Source organism: Tenrec ecaudatus, chromosome 6, assembly GCF_050624435.1.
Source record: "Tenrec ecaudatus isolate mTenEca1 chromosome 6, mTenEca1.hap1, whole genome shotgun sequence".
NCBI classification, from domain to species: Eukaryota; Metazoa; Chordata; class Mammalia; order Afrosoricida; family Tenrecidae; genus Tenrec; species Tenrec ecaudatus.
In genome coordinates, this window is record NC_134535.1 from 151,872,204 (window position 1) to 151,893,604 (window position 21,401).

The 21,401-nt window shown below is 46.9% G+C and overlaps 1 protein-coding gene across 1 annotated transcript in view; it reads left to right on the top strand.

The window, feature by feature from the left end:
• The window catches only part of CCDC3 (coiled-coil domain containing 3), a 106,340-nt gene extending 85,196 nt beyond the window's left edge, over positions 1 to 21,144 (top strand). Inside the window, exon 3 of the mRNA XM_075552369.1 lies at positions 18,867 to 21,144. Coding sequence (XP_075408484.1) covers positions 18,867 to 19,148 — 282 coding nt within the window. The 3' untranslated portion in view covers positions 19,149 to 21,144. The remainder of the gene's footprint in view (positions 1 to 18,866) is intronic.
• The last annotated feature ends 257 nt before the right edge of the window (positions 21,145 to 21,401 follow it).

The window sequence follows — 21,401 nt, forward strand, 5'->3', positions numbered from 1 at the left end:
GGCTCTCTAAATGCCAGCCCTATGCCGCTGTCCTTTGTCCTCTAAGGAGAGGTGGGCTTGGGGGCTGTCTTGGCTCCAGGGCTACCTCTCTTTGTTCAGTAGCAGAAAAAAACAGCATCTGAGTTTGATAACCTGTCCCAGATACACAGGCTTTCAGCTGAGTTCGGCCACAGATGTAGCCGTGTGGAAGTCATCGGTCGCCTGGAAGTAAACATGAATCTGCCCACAGCTTGTAAATCTGCCCACATTCCCCTGCTGGGCGGGTGGCAGGAACCCTTGGGGTTTCCAGCCAGTATCACCAGTGCCAGGAAAACACAGCAGCCGTCCAGAGGAAAAGTAGAGCCTGATCTTTAGTTGCCTCTTGGGAAGAGCAGGACACCGAACCCCCAAATCCAGATCCCTGTGACTGTGGAAGGGCCCAACGGCACCTGAGTGTCAGATCAGAGACGGGTCAGGCTGGCATCACCAGGTAAGGGTAGTGTAGAACACAGCAGCCCAGCGCCATCTCCAGGCCAGGCTCTGTGCTAGAAGCCCCCTCCTAGTTAGACCTGGTGCCCGGACACACATCTGTAGAGCAGCCTCTGGGCCCTCACTGACAGCCTCATGGGTGTGCCCAGAGGTTGGGAGGGGCTGCCTTTAGACAGAATTCCACAGGCCAAGGTTGAGCATTTTTACTTGGGTCACACCAGGTCGATAGTGCCTGGAGTGGAAGCAGAGAACCAGGACATGAGCTTTGAGAGTCAGTGATGGCCGAGGGCTCAGGGCGGCTCACTCACCAGGCTCAGTATATCTAGGTGGGGCCAAGAATGAATACCCCACTCCCCAGCAGCACACCCCTAAACTGCTGTTTGGGGGGACAAGGTAAGAGTCAGCAGGCTCTTCACAGACATTCTCTGCCTCCACCACTCCCACCCCACTTCCCCCATAGCCCAAGATGCCACAGGGGCTGGGTACAGGCAGTCCCGTCCTGCCCCGCCCCTCCCCCACCCCCGGGAGATCTGTACCCAAGTGAGTCTGTCAGTCCCATGTGTGGGTAAGTGGGAGCAAGTGCAGACAGTTCTGACAGCCTGGCACCAGGGGTTGAAGCACCATGTGTGCAGCAAGTGCTAGGGCCTGTGATGAAGAATGTGTTATGAGTCAGGGGCGGTTCAAGGGTTTCAGAGTGAAGGCAAACTTATAGTAAAGGGCTCAGAGAGGAGGCCTCATGGCAATCATGGTAAGGCCTTGGACTGCTAATCTCAAGGTCGGCAGTTGGAAACCCCCAGCCCCTAAGTGGGAGGAAGACGAGGCTTTCTACTCCCAGAGAGATGTGCAGCGTCGGAAAGCCACAGGGGAAGGGCTGCCCTATCCTACAGGGTGGCTCTGGGTCAGAAAAGGTGTGAAGGCCGTGAGAAAGGGTTAGTAGATGTCCATAAATCAGATGTGTGTGTCCTGAGGACTTTCTATGCACACACAGGAGCAGGCCACGGGGAGATTTAGAAAAAGATGCGCTTCCGGTCACCAAGAGGAGCACCTGGCCGGCCCAGGGGGATTCCTGCCACAGTCTGTATGGAGCCCATGTCTGACCTGTCGTGCTCCAGAGAGCACCCCAGCCCTCTTCGTGGCTTGCTCATTTCAGCACCAAGTCATCACGGGGTTTAATGAAACCTGCACAGTCATCTAACATGGTCTTTCAGAAACTGGGGCCGAGGTTCAGAGAGGGCTCTGACTGCCCCAGGTTGTCAGGTGGGCAGCGGTAGAGGGAGGTACCCTGCACCGAGCTAGGCCACTGCGATGTTGGTGGTCTGGCGTGCATTTCTGGGGCACGCACACACCCTGAAAACTAAAACACACTCCTTCCCACCTGCAGGAAGAGACTTTTCTCTCACTAAGGGAGGCTTGGGCACTTTGGGATTTCCACCCTCGGTACGTCTAGGAAAGTGCTGGGGGGCAGGGGAGGGTGTCACGGTCTGGCACTTCACACTCTTCTCCACACCACAAAGGCCACTGGTATTTGCCAAGCTTTCTGGGAGGAACACAGAGGGCTGCCCCCAGCTGACAGCAGGGTTGGCAAGGGACCGAGGCGGTCAATGTCTGTGTCCCCCTGAGGAGTCTGCTCTTGCTGTGTGCTGGGAGGCTCTGCTACGGTCAAAGCGGATTGCCACTAGGACTGGATTATAGAGGTCTGGTTCATGCAGGACCAGCATATGTAGCTAATAGACACATGAGTTTGACATCAAAGACGGAGGCATAAGAGGCTGTGTTTAGGAACTTCATTGGACAAAGAGCTCTTTCTGCCCATGCCGTCATCTCACAAGATTCACGAAGTAAGGAACCAGGATCTGGAAGCCCTTTGCAGTGGCTTTCTCTAAGAGCGCAGCACGATGCTCTTGCCACTGGGCCACTGCACTGAGCTCATGCACTCCTCTTTGCCCTGGTTGGGTCAGTGGGGGGGGGGGTGTCGGGGGGTGCTTACAGCCTTTGCTGCTTTTAATCAGGGTTTCTTCAGAATTTACACCCTGATCGCTTAAGATCCCCTGCTTCCTCCCTGTCCTCAGTCACTGCTGTTCTCTGGCCCACTTGCAGGGATGACCATTCTGTGGCCCCACCCCCCAAATTCACCTGGGTTCTCAGTAACTCAACATCTCCCCCATAAACTCATTTTCCTATTAATTTTCAACATGACTGCAACTTTTGTGGGATCCAGGACCAGACTATACAAAAGGACAATACACAAATACACACGAATTGCAGGAATCTTTAGAACCCACTCCTGCTCTCAGTCAAATAAGCCATCAAAGCTGACTTCATTTTTGGAGATCAGGGCTTCCTGGAGATCATGGATACCCCATCCCCACTGTCCAGAGGTGGCTCCCACTTGCCACTTTTGACTACTGGGACTTGTTTCTATTTCAACCAGAATCCCTTCGGCCATTCTTTTATAACTGTGTACTAGTGCTGGGCACAGAGATGAACGATGGAGCCCTTGTGCCTGGGGCTTACAATCTAGGCACACACGGCCTCATCTTTCTCCTGAGGGTCACTGGATGGGTTTGAACTCTCCACTTTCCTGTCAGTGGTCTGATACTTACCCCACTGCTCCACTGGGGCTCCCAGGAAAGAGAGTGTGTCTGAGCTGACAACAGTTATGGCCTAAAGTAATCAGCAGGGCGATGGAACCCCCTACCTGACTCGGCCTGGAAGAACCAAGGAAGCCTTCACAGAGGAGGCGGTTCCTGAGGGAAACCCAAGTAGAAATGAGCTAGTTGATGAAGGTATGAAGGGCCAGGAGGTGGAGGTATTCAAAGTGGAAGGACTTCCAGTACCCAGACATAGCTATGTGGGCCCCCACACAGTGTGGTAAAGGAGCGGTGGTGTCACCATTCAGCTTGGACGCAGGATGATTGACTCCATACCAGGTGCTGTGCCAAGGGTTTTCTGCACACTAAAGGCGAAGGCCTCATACCAATTTGAAGAAGAGGCTTAACTGTCTGTGCTTATCCATAATGGGGCTGAGCTCAGACTGCAGTGTGGACACACATGCCCCGGTGCCAGATCAATGGGAGCCAGGACTCTGTTGGGGCTTCGCCTGCCTCCAGAGCCCGTGCACCTACCCCCAATGCCATGCTGCCTCCTCCCCTGAAGTGCGTTCAGCAGGGTGGTCCCATGGAAAAGGAACGTGGACCAGCTTTCGCTTCTCCCCCCTGTCTGGTCCGGAGCCCCAGCGTTCTCCTCCACTTGCCACTCCCTCCCACCACAGCCCGTCTGGGCATCAGGGAGACAGCTTTCTGCACTCTGGGTGGAGTTGAAAACCAGATGCCAAGTCAAACAGAGCAATCGGAATCTCAGGTGGTTCACCCAGAGCGTCCTCAGAAGAACTGGCTCCGTGTTGCTTGCGTGGGCTGGGTGTTTGTGCAGCAGCTCAGAGTATGACCTTGGGGTTGCTATAGGCGCTGTCAGGGAGTCATTTCGTCCTGATCTGGCTCGACCGCCCACTTCCTCTCAGACGGGTGGCGAGCAAAGACATCCACAAGAATCGCTGTGCCTTATTGGCTGACCAGCAAACCCCCAAGGTGTCCCTGACTCAGACCGATCGTGACTGGCTCTTGGTCTCTGCTATGTGCTGCAGTCTTTCCAGACCCTGGGAGTCAGGAAATCCCAAGACCAGAGTGACCCTCTTCAGAGTATGTCTCCACACGGAGTTCGATGTTCCTGGGCACTGGTCATTTGTGCGTTCTAGAAAATTGACTTTTCCAATGCCCTTGGGGAAGCATTTTAGAACAGGACTTCGAACCAGTTCCTTCTGGTTTGACCCCTTTTTGAGAAATCACCCCCCCCCCCCGATGTGCTGAACTAGAATCTATGTCTATCCAAGATCCCTGATACAGCCCAATTTTAGAAAGTGTTGGTGAGTCGTTTGGGGAAGAGCTGTTTTGTGAACTTCCATCTGGAGGTTTGGAATTGGCCTGAGCCCAGAAAGAATCGTTGGCCAGAGAGGCCAAAGCAAAAACCACGATTCAGTCCTGCACATGTGGTGACAACAGTCTAAGGGGAGATGGGGGAGGGCCTCCTGGGCTTCTCCTTCTCAAGGCTCCTCCTCTCCTCTTGGCTGTGGCTACCTTTGCCCTCGCACCCATCCAGTCACCAGCTGGTGCCTCTGCCCCTCCCTCGCCTTGATCTAGATCAGCATTCAGGGATTTGTCTCTGTCCAGAAGCAGATGTTGAATATGTTAGGTTTTACTTTCCAGACAGTGCATGTCACCACCACTCAACTCTGCCACTCTGGTCCCAAAGCAGTCAGAAATCATAGACAAGCGAGCATCGTGTCTTCTAAGAAAACTTTGTCCCCAAATGTCCACCAGCGGAAGAAAGGGGAGAGGAAGCTGGCGTAGACACACAAGGTACCGCTGAACATCAATGATGGGATCTCATAGCCTGGATGGCCCTTTGTGGAGTGAAGTTAGCCAATCACAACAGGACAAATACTGACTGTGGTGATAAGGGAGGAAAACAAGTGAACAAAACCCCTCCACAAGTCAAAGACTTTCATACGGAAGGACACAGAGCTTATGGGAGCGGATGGGGGCAGGGGCAAGGGCAGGAGGATGAAGCAATAGGCTACAGGGCTGCCAACAGTTAACTTGGGTGGGGGGAGAGAAATTAAAGTGGGGGTAGAGTCAATTATTGGAGGGGCTTGATAAGTAGTCTGTACTGTTGAATACAATCTTGATGATCTGCAAGGTCAACCCCTCACTTAATTAACAATAAAAATTGTTTAAAACTTCATTTGCCAAAACTAGAGGCAAATGATCTGGCCCAGGGGGCCATACTTTGCCGATCCCTGCTCTCGATTTTAATTCTTTCCATTTTTGCTCTTCCCTCTTACTTCTGAATTCCAAGAACAGAAACAGAAAAGCAAGCTATTTGTGTTGTTACTTTTGTGTTACTATTTGTGCTGTATCAGAGAGGCAAGCTATTTGTGTTGTTACTTTTGGATTCTTTCCCTCATTTTTTTTCTTCTGCATTCCAGAAAGGGCACTGTATCTTTACTTTACAGGTGGTTATGTAAATAAAAGCAGCAGGGCAAGGAAGTGGTTAAGCGTTCAGCTGTGAACTGCAAGGTCGGCTGCTCAAACTCACCAGCTACACTGGACAAGAGAATGTGACAATATGTTTGCATAAAAAGGAAGGGGCTTCGAAGGCGTCATGGAAAAACCCCAAGGCTTCTTCATTCCATTTTGTCCCATCAACTTTTGGAAGCCATGTCATCTTTATAGCCCTGGTGGTTCTCTTCTGTCTCGGGCTGCTCTACATCAGGATGGACTAGGTCAGTGGGGTTTGCTTTGATACCAATTGAAGCAGCTGTGAAGGTGAGACTCCTAGGTGATGACTTGGTGTGTCTATTGCCCCCCAGGAGTGATTTGTAGCACACTGCCTTTTGGGTTAGCTAGACACAGAACTTACTGGCCCATTGCAGAATAATTCAGAAACTCTCTGTACCAGGAGGTGCCAGGCATGGACTGGGTGTGCAAGATGCTTGTTGCTGGCAGGGCAGAGAAAAGTAGATGAAACATAGAAATGGCCAGGGTGGTTCTAGATGGTAACCTGAGACATTCACTGTCTTAATCTTTCAAGATGTTGGTTGTGAAACCACCTGAGCTTCCTGAGGATGCTAGAGAATGCATGGGAACATTCAGGTAGAGGCACATTGAGGGACTCTGCATGGGTATGCCCTGTCACTGATAACAGGTGACAATAAGGGCCACCCTGTACTCACTCAGCCTCACAGCTGCATGAACCCCAGCCTGGCATCTCTCCCCATCACCTTCGGTAATAAAGATAAAAACAAAAACCAAACTCACTGCCATCGAGTCGATGCCAACTCACAGCAACCCGACAGGACAAGGTAGAACTGCCTGCCATGATGAGTTCCCAAGACTTAACTTTTTAACTGTTTATGGGAGTAGAAAGCCCTTTCTCCCTCAGTGCAATTGGTAGTTTTGAACTGGTGACCTTGTGGATCTCAACCCTACTCAAAATCATTATGCCACCGAGGACAGAGAGGATTGACAACTAGTGATTTTGTTGACAGCATACCTTGCTGGTCCCTCCCGACCTCCATCAGAACACTCCGTGGACATGTACAAATGAACACCAGGCAGGTTGGCCTCAGAGAGGTCGTGGGGGAAGAAGAAGAACCTCAAGTCTATTAACAGCGTGATTTTAATTCTGTTTAAAAATGTTATCATTTGTGAGCATGGAGGTGATAGCAGAAGGAAATGCCTTAAAATGTGGACTGTGGCTATCTCATTGGAGAGAGTTTCCAGGGCAGTTTCATCCCCCACCTTCCACCCCCGACTTTTTTTTTTGTCCTATAAATTTAAAAAAATTCCTGTAACAAGCACGTGTTGGTCTTATAGTTGAAAGGGGTGTCTTTTTAAAATGAAGATGAAGAAGGGGTATTCCAGCTTATCCCTACCTGTTGTCTTATTGGAAATAAGATCAGAATCCCTGTGGCACCCCCGACCCCCCCCCCCCACACACACACACTGCATCAGATGCCCGATAACCAGGAGGAACCTTCCAGAAGAAAACCTTCCACTAGTAAACCATCTGAAGTATCCAGCAGGTGCCATGCTCCCCTGCTTAGCCAGCAGCAAGGTGAGCGGCCACCTGAGGATGGGGCTGTTCGGGCACCTGCATCTTAGGAATCTGTAGCTTTGGGGCAGCTCTAGATGCAATTTTTATTTTGGCTTCTCTTTGATTCTTCAAAGAAAATATTGCAGCACCAGTTACAGCCTGGCCTGGTCTTTCGGCCTCCTCAGTTTACTGGAAAATACCGCAGAGCTAAAGGAGCAAAACAGGGGTCCTTGTTTTTCCAAAGCAATTTGCTAATGAGATTGACTGTATTCTGATAACACTCCTGAGAAAGGAGGCCTTCTTAGAGAAACACTTGTGTTTGAAAGCAGAGTTCTCTTTGAGAAGTTCTTGCTTTCGCAGACAGATAAATGGAATTTCCCTATGCAGTTACAGCCAGGGCCCAAGAGGCCTCCTCTAGATACTGTGGAATGAGTGGGTAGGTTTGAACCACCAACTTTTAGGGGTAGCAGCTTGTCACAAGCTGCTTGGACCACCTAGGCTCCAGTTACACTCAGACCAACTTGGCTCCTGTAAACTGTAGACTTCCTACTTGGTGCAATAGGCCAAGTGACTGCTCAGACAGAGACCTACTTGGTGAGGAGCCCCAGGCCAGGACTTTGTTGGTGGTGATAGTAGACAAGTTACTAAACATCTTTCTGTGTCTCTGTACTCTTACTCAAGCCCTTCCCATATTAAAGAGAGGCTGTGTGGATGAGGAAAAGGTACCATTCCCAAGGGTCTCCAGTCATACAGCCATACCTTCCACACCACAAGTCTGCTTTAGAATGCATCACTCCCATCTTAGTCACCCCGCCCCTTGCCTGTCCGTTTGTTGTCCTTTGGTGGCTTGCGTGTTGCTGTCTCTGTGTGAAGCAATGTCATTGGTGTTTCAAATACCAACGAATAGAAGCAGAACACTGCCAGAGAGAGTGCGGAAGATGAACTCAAATCAGAAAGCAGTCAAAATATGCCTGAGGAAGAGCTGCCTTCTCAAAGCAGGGTTGACCATGACAAGGCAAACGGAGTCAAGCCCTCCGACTTTCATTTGCCGGTGGGCACGACTCAAAATGAGAACAAGCAGTTGCAAAATTCTACTAATCTGAACTTGGAAGGTTTGAATCATTAACCTAGGAAGCTTGGAAACCATTAAAAACAAATCACAACTCATAAACATATTGTGGGCATTAGTGAGCTGAAATGGACTGGCCATTTGGAATCAGACAGTCCTATGGTTTACTATGCTGGCAATACCATGATGAACCAGAAGGGCAATAGATTCATTATCCAAAAGGACCGTTCACGCGTTATCTTGAAATATAATACCACCTGTGGTAGGATTATATCTGTGTTTTGCACATTCAAGGAAATCCAAGCAACTATTATTCAAATGTATGCCCCAACCACTAAAGCTAGAGATGCAGAAATGGAAGAATTCTACCAATGTCTTCAGCCTGAAATTGATCAAACATCCGATCAGATGCATCGATAAACATTTGCAATCAGGATGCAATAATTGGAAACAAAGAGGAAGAAACAGTAGTTGGAAAATATAGTTTGGGGATAGAAACAAAGCTGCAGGCCTCGTGATAGAATTTTGCAAGACCAACCACATGGTCATTGAAAATACCCCTTTTCTACAACACAAAAGGTGACTATACACATGGACCTCTCCAGATGGACTACAACGAAAGCAAATTCACTACATCTGTGGAAAGACACAATGGAGAAACTCAACATCAGCAGCTAAAACCAGACCAGGGACCAGCCGTAGAACAGACCATCAATTACTCAGCTGTAAGTTCAATATGAAGCTAAAGGAAATGAAAACAAGTCCACGAGAGCCGAAATACAACCTTGAGTCTATCCCACCTGAATACTGAGAACATCTCAAGAACAGATTTGGTGCATTGAACACTAATGACAGAAGACCTAATGAACTGTGAGGGGACATCACGAACATTATACATGAAGAAAGAAAAAGGTCATTAAGAATATAGGAAAGAAAGAAAAGAAATATAGGAAAGAAAAGGTCAAAGTGTATGTCAGAAGATATTCTGAATCTTGCTTTTAATAGATTAGCTAATACAAATGAAAGAAACTAATGAAGCCAAATTGCTGAACAGAAAATTTCAAAGGCAGCTCAAGAAGATAAAGTAAAATAACTAAATATGCTAAGCCCTAGAGCTAGAAAAACAACAACAACAACAACAACACGCTCAGCATATCTTAAACTAAAAAAAAAATCAAGTCTCGAGTTTTGATATTGAATGAGACTACGGGGAAAATATTGAATGATGCAGAAAGCATCAAAAGAAGATAGAGGAAATGCACAGAGTTATTATACCAAAAAGAACTGGTTGACATTCCACCACTTCAGGAGGTAGCGTATAAGCAAGGACCACTGGTACTAAAGAAATCCAAGCTGTACTGAAAGCATTAAGCTAGAACAAAGCTCCAGGAATGGATGGAATGCCAACTGAAATGTTTGAACACACTGATGACGCCCTGGAAGCATTCACTCGTCTGTGCCAGTAAATTTGGAAGACAGCTGTTTGGCCAAGTGACTGGATGAAATCTCTATTTTCACTCATTCTAAAGAAAAGTGACTCAACAAATCCTCAAATTATACAATATAATTGACATCACATGCAAGTAAAATTTTGCTAAAGATCATCCAACAAAGGTTGCAGCAGTGCATTGGCAGGGAGCTGCCAGAGGTTCGGGGTGGATTCAGAAGAGGACAGAGAACAAGGGATATCATTACTGATATCAGCTGGATTTCAGCTGAAAGCAGAGAATCCCACGAAGATGTTTGCTTGCATTTTATTGACCACTCAGAGGCATTTGTGTGGGTCATAACAAACTATGTATAGCCTTGAGAAGAAGAGGATTTCCAGAACACTACATTGTGGTCATGTGGAATTTATACGTGCATGAAGAGGCAGTTATGTGAACAGAACAAGGGAATACTGCATGGTTTACATAGGAAACGTGTGTGCTACAGGGTTGTATCCTCTCACCATACTGATTCAATTTGTCTGCTGAGCCAATAATTAGAGAGGCTGGTTGATATGAAGAAGAATGTGGTATCAGGGCTGGCGGAATGCTTATTAATACCTGCAATGTACAGATGATGATACAGCCTTGCTTGCCAAAGGTGAAAAAGACTCGAGGCACTTGTTGATGAAGATGAAGGACCGCAGCTTTCCATGTGGATTACAACTCAATGTCAAGAAGACCCAAATCCTCACAATTGGACCAATAAGTAACATCATGATAAATGGAGAAAAGATTGAGTCATCAAGATTTTATCTTGCTTGGATCCACAATCAATGTTCATGGAAGCAGCAGCCAAGAGATCAAAAGACCGACCCATTGCATTGGATGAATCTGCTGCACAAGGCCTTTTTAAAGTGTTGAAAAGCAAAGGTGTTAACTTGAGGACTAAGGGAATTCTGCCCTGAGCTATGGTATTTCCCATTGTGTCATCTGCATGTGAAATTTGGATCCTGGATAAGGAAGACTGAAGAAGAATCCATTTGTTTGAATTATCTGCTGACAAAGAAAATGGAAAGTACCATGGACTGTCAAAAGAACAAACAAATATTCCTGGAAAGAAGTGCATTTAGAATGCTTTTTGAGGCAGGGATGGCAAGACTTGGACACAGGGTCTCTGTGAGGTGGAACGGCCCTGCATATCACCCTCAAGCTCCCCAGCCTGCTACACACCCTTTAAGGTGGTCCTTTGTACTCTCATGGTTTCTTCAAGTCATCCTGAAGAAATTCTTCCCCTTGGCCAGGCTGTGCTATTCTTGCTGGAGATGTGGATTTGTCGTCTGGAGTGGGGAACAGTTGGCCCCATGATAAGATGGTAAGAGGGACATCTACTAGTTCTGTTTCTATCTGAGGAGGATGCTGTGTTATCGAGTGAACTCAAGAACCCCAATTAAGCGTGCAATGCTTGTCATATCCCACCAGGTTTTTATCTATTATTTGGAAATGGAGTGTTTGAAGGATATCATAAAACATGGTTTGCACTTCTATTTGGCCTTTTATTTAAGCACAGTATTGGAGTCTATTTCTTTTTCAAAATTTTAACAGTTTCAAAACCTCCAGTCAACTCATCATACCAGACTTTCCATGTAATCGTTCATCTTATCCTTGACTGAGATATTGGTCTTCACTTACAGACAGACTTAGTGGAGGAGAAAATACAAAGTGCCTATCTGGTAGCTGGCCATGCGGAACCCTCAGTAAATTAGCTACACAGTACCTGTTCATAAACAGTAGAAATAATAAGAGTCCTCCAAGAACTTTCTCCTGCTCACCTTCTCATCTTTGGAGAGGTCTTGTACTGGCCAGAAGAGGGCAGTGTTGTACACGTGGCACCCCTTCTTCAGGAGGCCAAAGTTCATTATTAAATGACATAGTTTGGGGAATCTGGGCACAGATTTTTTTTTTAATTGTATGTCTAAATGATGAAGGCTACGAGGATACAAAAACCAATATGAAATAGGCCTAAAGGGGTTTGAGAGCTAAAAAAGATGCTGAGGAGTATACTCCGTTGTTCTGGTGGTGCTAGGTGTGAAGGAGACACACACGCATACGAATTGCTGTGTACAGTTGGGGACCCTGGAAGAAGCATTGTGAAAATGAAATGCAGAATAATGACCAGATTCTCAGGCAGATGGCAGCCCTCCGAGGCCCTGAGCTGGGAAAGTAGAAGATGTATTGGTAGAAGAGCCTGCAGCCAAGTGGCTTTGGGGCTATGATTGTGCACAGAAAGATGAGGGCAGAGATGTAGGCTGGGTCCCAGAGATTCACAGAGATTTAACTTTCCCCTGTGAGGTTGGTTAATATTTAGTGAGCATTTACTATGTGGCAGGAAGTGGTGAATAACCCAAATACAAAGTAATCTGCTGTGAACAGTTACACACTCTTTCACCACATTGAAGAGTCTGCGTCTTGGTGTGACTGGCACCTGTCTCTCACCCAACCCCACAGCACCTCTCGACAAAATCAAAACCTCTTAGTCAAATGCATGATCCCTGACAGACACAGCGTACCCTGTAAACAAGGTAAGTTCAGATTTACTTGAGTTTACTTCCTAAGCTTTCAAGACCATGAAATTGTTCGGTGCAAATTAGTCATCACAAGTAAGCTTGCGTTTGCCTTGCTCACCGGGCAATCCACCCCTAGTGCTAGGTATGGTTCTAAACACGTAACAAGTAGTTCCCAGGACTGCCATACAGAAATATCCCAAAGTGGGCCACTAAAGAATCAACCTTTACTTTCTCACAGTATGGGAGGCTAGAAGTCTGAGTCAGTGTTTCAGGCAGGCTGGTTCCTTCTGGCGCCTCGGGAGCCTGGAGAGAGGCCCTCCCCTGGCTCTCTCCATGTTTCTGGAGGCCACCAGACACCCTCTTCTGCTGCTTATAGCTGCTTCATCTTCTCCTGACCTCTGTCTTCCCGTGGTTGTGACTGCTTCTAAAGTGTCCTCCTGTACAAACAATCACTCAGAAAGGACTAGGATTAGGACCCACCCTACCTGTTTAAATTCACCACCAACAACTGCAAAGTACAATCCTAATTCCAACAAGGTCACATTCACCGGACAGTGGTCAGCACTTCAGGACATCTTTACAAGGGATACATTTCACTCCATAGAGGTACCATGGCTATTTCACTGTCCCCTAGAGGAAACTGCGTGCAGCGGGCAACTTCTCTGGGCAGTGACCCTGAGATGGAGAGTAATGTAGAGAGGCTTTGGAGAGCACGTTCCTGGGATCAATACCTAGTAAGGGCCTGGGTAGAGGAAGTAGGATCGGGCAGAAAGGAAAGTTGGGCTGTGTTCAGCCTTATTGTTAAAGCTTCAGAATTATTCCAAATTTGATGAGGGAGCCCAGCTTTTATACCCTGTGTCAGCCAGTCACTTATGCCTGGGACACGTGACTTTGGGTGAGGTGGCTGGAGAGGAATTCAGCTGGGGCTCAGCAGCTGGCAGCACTCCCCACAGCTGGGGGGTGAAAGTCTTCCATCTTGAAGTGATGCTGCTTGCATGGTGTCACAATGCTAGTCAATGGAAGAGGCAGGGCGCTCAGTCTCTGAGTCAAGTTTTCAACCATTTTGTAACATTGCAGCTCACATGGTAGGAATCCACAGGATATATATCTAAGCAGGAGGAAGCTGGGGCTCAAGCTAGCATATGGAATGAGTGGGAGATTGGAGGTGAAAAGATTTTTTATTTTTTTGATAATACTAGTGCATACCTAAGATTCAAACCTACTTGAAAGCTACACTGTGACTAAACCTTCTCATTCCTGCCCTCCACTTCTGCCTCTTGGACACAACCATTCGAGCCAGTGTTTCACACATAGGTACATGTAGATGCCACATTCTTGGTATCACTAAGCACAGTTGTTTCTTATATTAACATGACTCAAAAATGGTTACACAGCAATCCAGAAAGAGCCGCCTTGACTTTTTAGGTTCTGTTGTGAATTGGGTGAAAGTTTACGGAACAGCTCATTGTTTATGTTAAATAATACACATTCTGATTCTACTCATCCATTCCAATCCCTTCCATGCACCGATTAGTCCCCTTCCTCCCCGGGTTTCATCTTTTCATTAGCTTTTCTTTACTCACCATTTACCTCAATGTAAATGTTAAAAATTTTTCATCTTAAATTATAGATTAACCTTAAAATTTTTTAATTGTGAATTAGGTAGGGCTTTACACTTCAGATAATCATTTTTTGTATTCAACAACTTAAACTATTTGTCAAACCACCACATCACTTTCCCTGCCCCCTTTGTTTTATCTAATGATGGAAAACTATCTTCCCTGTCACCCCAGTTAGTGTGGTTCTACCCCCTCCTCACCCAATGCTTCAACTTCTCCCTCTTATAGTCCGCACAGCAAAGTCTGACTCTTTTATGAAAACCTTTGTGTTTTCATTGTAACGGTGGTTTCATAGAGTATTTGTCTTTTTGTAACTAACTTCGCATCATATCAAGGTCCACCCATGCCATGAAGTACTGGACAGTTTCATCATGGTTCTTTAGTGTTGCATAATATTCCACTGTGTGTATGCACCAAAGGTTCTCCATCCATTCTCCCTGATGGGCATTCAGGGTGTTTCCCTCTTCTTGTGATTATGAACAGTGCTGCAGTGAACATGGATGTGCATGTGTCTGCTTTTCCCATGGCTCTTGCTTCTTGTGGTTATACCCTGCAGAGGGATTGCTGGGCCATGAGGAATTTCTGCTCCCAGTTGTTGGAGGAAGCACCAATCTGCGTTCAACAGGGGTTGTATATTTGTATGGTCCCGCCCACAGTGGATGAGAACTCCAATCTCTCGGAAGCCTCTCCAGCTGTGTCAGTTTGGGGACATTAGAGAAACAAATCCATAGAAATTCATATGTATAAGGGAGAATTTTATATAAAGGGTAAGTGTACACAAGAAAACATCTCAACCCAGTGTTGCCCAAGCCCACAAGTCCAACATTAGCCCATATGTCCAACACCAATCTACAAAGTCCTCCTCCATCTAACAAAACACATGCAATGATGCCGACTACAAGAGGAAATCTGAATCAGTGAACATGTAAACATCTCAATGCTGGCAAGGGTTTCCACACGGGTGCTCCAGCACCCAGGGCTGCATCGGGATAGATCCATGTGGCTTCTCCTTGGGGATGTCTTGCAAGAAGTGAGCCGTGCTGGCTGAAGCAGGGAACTGGCTAAGGCAGCTGCAACCTGGTCCAGCCATCACAAAGCAAGAGACCCAAGAACTAGAAAGGCGAGGCTCACCAAGCCATTTATTTCGCTGCCCTTCAATTAACCCCACATGGGTTTATTGGCCAGGTTGGCACAATCATCTTTAACTGTCTCACCAGCCTTTGTTATTGTTTTATTGGATATTTCTTTAAATGCCAGAGGATGCGGATATCTTGTTTAGATTTGGATCTGTCCAGTGGCTAGGGATCCTGAGCATTTCTTCATAGGCTAGTTGGTTGCCTGAATATCATGTCTTTTGCCCATTTTAAAATTAGATTATTCCTTGTTGTATTGTGAGGTGTTGCAGGTTTTGATAGGTTTTAGATATTAGTCCCTTGTCTGATATATCAGTGCCATTTTCTCCCGAGTGTGTGGTGTGCTTTTTAAAATAATTTTATTAGGGGCTCATACAACTCTTTTCACAATCCATTCCTATATCATTGTGTCCAGCACATTCATACATGTTGCCATCATCATTCTCAAAGCACCTGCTTTCTACTTAAGCCCTTGGTATCAGCTCCTCATTTTCCCCTCCCTTCTCCCTCCCCCTGAATCCTTGATAATTTATAAATAATTATTTTATCATATCTTTTATACCATCCAACGTCTCCCTCGCCCAGTTCTCCGCTGCCCTTGATACATGCGTATTATTTTTAAAGGTCCCTGTCATTCATTTTGTCTTCTGCTGGGTGTGTGTTTTTCATTATGTTCGGTAGTGTGCTTTGCCCTGTATTAGGGTCCTTAAGCTTGGCATTATTTTCTCATTGATGATTTTTGTAGTTCTAGGACTTACACGTAGGCCTTTAATCCAGCTTGAGTTCCTATATGCATATGGGGTAAAATATGGTTTCTGTTTCACTCTCCTGCTAATGGAAATTCAATTTTGCCAGCACCATTTGTTGAAGACTCTCTCTCTTTCCTGTGTTATGTATTTTGGCCCTTTGTTGAGGATCAGTTGTCTGTAGGTGGTTGGATTTACTTCTGGGTTCTCTACTCCATTGGTCTGCGCCTCTATCATTGTGCCAGTATCAGGCAATGATGACCACGGTGTCTGTGTATAAGAGCTGCCTGGGTTTTTTATGTGCAGCCGCCAGCTGCTGCCTGGGTTTTTTATGTGCAGCCGCCAGCTGTTTGTCAGTGGAGGATTGTGTGTTACTGTGAGGCTCAACAGATGTCAGTTGACTTCCAGTGTAAGACAGATTAGAAAGAAAGCCCACATGATCTACTTGCAAAAATCAAACAGTAAAAACCTAGCGGGTCACAATGATCTGATTTGCAACCTGCCTTGGGTAAGGTGTAGCAGTGGGAAGTATTTGGTACCACTGCATGTGGGGATATTCTGAATAAGGGACGGACTGAATGCAGCTAACAAGAGCAGAACACACCTACAAATCCACACCAAATTAACCCACTGCTGTTGCATTGATCCTGACTCATAGCAATCCTATGTTGTTACTGTTAGGTGTCATCAAGATGTTTTCCATTCTGCGACCCCACAGCAGAAGAAAATACTGCCTGGTACTGCCCCATCCTCACAATCACTGTTTTAAGCCCAGTGTTTCAGTCACCATGTTAACCTATCTTTGACTAAGAGTTTTCCTCGCTTTCACTTACCGTCTACTTTACCAAGCACAATATCCTTCTCCAAGGACCAGTCCCTCCTGGTAACATGTCCAAAGGACGTGAGATAAAGCCTTGCCATTCTTGCTTCTAAGTGTCATGCTAGCATACTTCTCCCCAAATGAATTGTTCTTTCTTCTGCAAGACCTTGACAATATCATACATAATTGAAATGCATCCATTCCTCTTTGGTTTTCTTCTTTTATTGTCCAGGTCTCTGTATATATGAAATGATTGAAAATACCACGACTTGGGTCAGGCACACCTTGATCTTCAAAGTAACATCTTTGCTTTGTGACACTTTGAAGACAGCTTTCGCAGAAGATTTACCCAATGCAATATGTCGTCTCATTTCTTGACTGCTGCTTCCATGAGCATTGATTGCAGATCCAAAGTGAAATCACTGACTTGTCTTTTATTATGATGTTGCTAATTGGTCCAGTAGTAAGGATTTGCGTTTTCCTCACTTTGAGGATTAAGTAATTCATACTAGGGAATTTCCATCAGTTAAGTATGTTAAGTCCTCTTCACTTTTAGTGAGCAAGGTTGTTATCATCTACATGTTGGAGGGAGTTACTGAAATTCATCCAATCCTGATACTTCATTCTTCAAGCTTATTTAGCGAGTTCTTTCTTCATGGATATCTGAAAAGTTTGTTTTCAGTCTCTTTCTGCAGCAAAAAAAATGTGCGAATATTTCTATAAAAGACCCAGAATTACTAAATCTTGGGCAGATCCAGTTTTGATAGATACAGTCATATTGCTCTTTATAGAGGCTTCCACATTACCCCAAAAGTATGAGAGGGCTTCAAACGTTTGTGGGAAAACAGAATAAAAAGATAGCGATTTGCCAATTAAACTATTGTTTTAATCCATGTTTTGTAACCATTTCAGAAACACTTCTCAATTCAGTATGCCTTCTAGTAATGAAAATAACTGGTATCAACAAAAATTTCATAACAGAAAGTAATTGGATCATGAACCATATTGTATTTTAAGAAGTAAAAACTCTTGCCAAAAGAAACAAAATGATAATGGGATTTTTCCCACAGATTTTTTGAAACCCCTGCATATAATAATGTCCATTCCCCTATATTCCAGCTCTTCGATTGAGCCAATTAACAGGTGAAAAATCGTATTTGAGTGTGGCTTTGAGCTTTATCTTATGCTGAGTTAGGTGGGGCATTTTTTTTTCTGTATTTAAGTAGTACTTTTGTTTCCTGTGGGGGGAATGCCAGCCCCACATAACTAATCACGGGTCCAGTAAGTGCAACGGTTGAGATATATAAAGATTATAATAGCGTCATAGAGAGCATGCGAGATAGAAGAGTCAAATAAATAAGTCAGACACATTTCACGGTAGCACGTTCACCTCCTGGATGGCCATGATCTTACCAGCCAGGTCCGTGCACAGTGTGGGCTGAGGTGAGGTGGAGGGACTAGAGGTATACATGTGACAAGAAGGGTGGACCCTAGATTCATGATGGCAGCCTAACCTTGGTTACCCTTGGGTGGGCTTGACCTCTCTGGGGTCTCCTACAAGGAAACAGTTAACTCCTATCTTTATCAGAAGGGAGTGGGCCCTACTTGTTGGATAAACAGGGTGTCTGCTTGCTCTGGATGGCTGATAACCCTTAGGGAGAAATAACCCCTGATCTACTTCTGTTGACCTCCAAGTGTATAGTCATCTGTCATGGGTAGCAAGCAGCTAAGTTTGGCATATATTTGGGGGGGACAACTTGGGAGAAACTTTTCTGTTTCCCCCAGTTTCCTTTTCTGTGACTGACCTTTATTCTTTGGGTGATTTTGTGTGACATTTGGGCCTTTTACTCATGGGTTCGTGGTAGTTTTTTCCTACAATATGCAGGAAACATATTTAGAAGGTTTTTTTTAAAAAAATAAAATCACCCAAGGGATATACGCATATAAACCAAGAGTGGCGGAGTTGGTCTTTGCAGCCTGGGCAGGGTTTCTTCTGGAGCCTGAATCTACCCGGCAAACATGGAAAAGGGCCCATCTCCGTCTTGCATGCTGAAACTGTGCTTGACAGGGTTTTCCAGGGCTGTTTCGGAAACATCTCTGCAGGCCTTTCTTTGGAGGTGCTTCTGGGTAGACTAGGACCTCTTACTTTGGGGTGAGCGCCGGTTCACACCCCCCAGGGGCTCCACACGGGGGACACCCCCCCAGAGCGGACCTGAGACTTGCACTCGGGCATGGGCGGCTCGTGAGAGGTGGGAGCGGTAAATGTGTCCGAGTCCGTGGGGTGGACCTGGCTGTCAGTGTCCCGGGCCCTGGGGAGGTTTGCTGGGAGCGGGTTTGGGGAAGCTCACGCTGCTCTGTTTCCCCAGCTCCTGTGCTCGTCGGTCCAGAAGGCCCTGTTCGAGGAGGAGGAGCACGTCAAGAAGCTGCAGCAGAAGGTGGCCACCCTGGAGAAGCGGAACCGGCAGCTCCGGGAGCGGGTGAAGAAGGTCAAGCGGTCCCTGCGGCAGGCGCGGAAGACCAGCCGCCACCTGGAGCTGGCGAACCAGAAGCTCAGCGAGAAGCTGGCGGCGCCCGAGGGCCCCATCCCGCACATCAACGGCCTGAAGCCGCAGCGCGGCCACCGCTCGGCCGGCTACCTCCGTGGGTAGAGCGCGGCCGGGCCGTCGAGCGGACGTTGATGGGCGTTTGGCAGGCGAACACATTTCAATCCTTGCATGCGGTAGAATCGACTGGTCAAAGTGGCGGCCACCTTGGTTACTAGCTTTCCTGCCTTTAGCATCACGGTCCCCACGGCCTGCCCCATCAGAGTCGGAATCCTGGAGGCAGGCGGTTCCCAGAGTGCCCTGCGCTTGCCAGTCAGCCTAGCTTCCGGTCTCAGCCCAACTTCCGGTCTCAGCCCAACTTCCGGTCCTGCTTAACTTCCAGTTTCAGCTTAGTATCTGGCCACAACCCTGTGATTTAGGGCTTGCCTTGGGGGAAGTGCAATGACGAGGGAAAGGACATTTTAGCATGTCTAGATGTGCAGGAGATACATACGCGGGCTTAGGGTTTGTTTCAGCAAGATCAGTGATTTCTAAGCAATACGCTTCCGAACAATCTTGACAGGCGGTCGGAAGCAAGTAAAAGAACCTTCTGGAATGTCCTTTTCCGCACCATTGCAAGGGGACTGGTGGCATTGGACAGCACCCATGAATGCCTATGAAAAAAGATGTGCAAGGCTGCCAACATCCCCTCGCAGCTGAAGCACATTAAGGCGTAGTGAGCTCATTACAGAGAAGGGACGTGAGCTGGGAGTCGAGCCGCAGGCAGATAATTAAACAAGATGGATTATACCTGATTCCCAGCTCCAGTCCCCCAGAGTTGAAGACATTACCTACGGGTCACTTGCGTCTAGAGGGGATTTGCCTTGATGGCCCTGTTATGTTTCATCAGTCAATGGGGAACCTGAGCAACAGCTCAGCCCCTGCTAAATTCTGACACATTTGTTTGCTCGATAATGACTTTGATCACCTCTGAGTTGGAAGTGAACCGACCCAATACACTGTGAGCGTCCCTTTTACAAAGACCCTTCTTACACATTAGGGTTGGGTGACCTCCTATTCCTACCCAGAACCCCCCAGCATCTTGTTCCACAGAGTTCCTCTCTTCTTTTTTATGTAAACAACATTCCATCCACTCGGGCCCTGACACCAGTAATTGCACATTATCCACATGCCTTTAGTTCAATTTCTATATATAATTATAACACTTCACCCTCCTTGAAAGCTTTTCAAAGATTTTTTTTTAATCAGTTCTTTGGAGTTGATTTTGACTCATCACACTCCTGGTGTACTGAGTGGAACCACGCTCTTTGGGTTTTCATGGTTGTGACCTTTTGGAAGCATCTTGCCAGGCCTTTCTTCCAAGGTGACTCCGGGTGAATTAAAAGTGTCAGCATTTTGGTTAGTAATCATGCACTTAGCTGTTTGTACCACTGAGGAACCTTAGAAAGCAACGCAGCCAATGAAGAAGAGAACATTCACTATATTCGCCAGCTAGGAGCTTACGCACATGCAACCGAGTCCCAGGTGTCTATGAAGAAGTCAGCTATGTGGCTGTCGGTAGTCATCTTCCGATGTTGATCTCCCAAAGCAAGTGCTGTTCCACCGTTAGGAACTGCTGCCCCTTCATCAGGACTGGAACCCTGCAATGGCCTGAGGAGGTACTTCTGGGCCCTGGCTACTGCCCTCTGCATCCGAAGGACAGTTGCTGCCAGGCTTTCATTCTTCCTTGAGGAAAACCTGTCCTTTGTGCTATGATAGTCTAGGGACATGACCCATATGCTCACTTGAGGCTGGTGGCTATGGGGCTACTGTCAAGAACCTGGGAAGAAATCTCTGCCCTGGGTTGGATGGAATTGGTGGTGGTGATGGGGGCTCTTGCTCAGGAGTACTTGCATTTCCAACCTTCACTAGATGTACTCTTCACAGTGGGGTGCAATAGAAGGTGCATCCTCCAGTTTGCTCCTCCTGGTTGCATCGGCCGAGGGAACGAAGCCTGAGGGTGATTTCCAGCAAGTGCTTGAGGGACTTGGGAAGCTGGGTCCCCACAGATGCCTTTTTAAAAAATTCTGATTCTGCGTTTTCAATAAATACGAGCAGTGATTTCAACCACACCATGTGTGTTTCTTTCGGGTCATGGAGGTTTCAGGATTTCCAGCTTTTGCCTGGAAAAACAATTGGCGATCCTTTGAAGGGAAGGACTGAACATCCAGGAGACGAGTTCAAGCTCTCCTGCTGTCCCAGTCTGGCTGTGGCCTAACCCTGACTCTCCCCAGGTACCCATCTCTCCACACACCTGCAAAAAAGCTGTTATCCTGACCTGCTGCTCGCAAGGGCCAGCAGATTCATTAATCAGTGTCT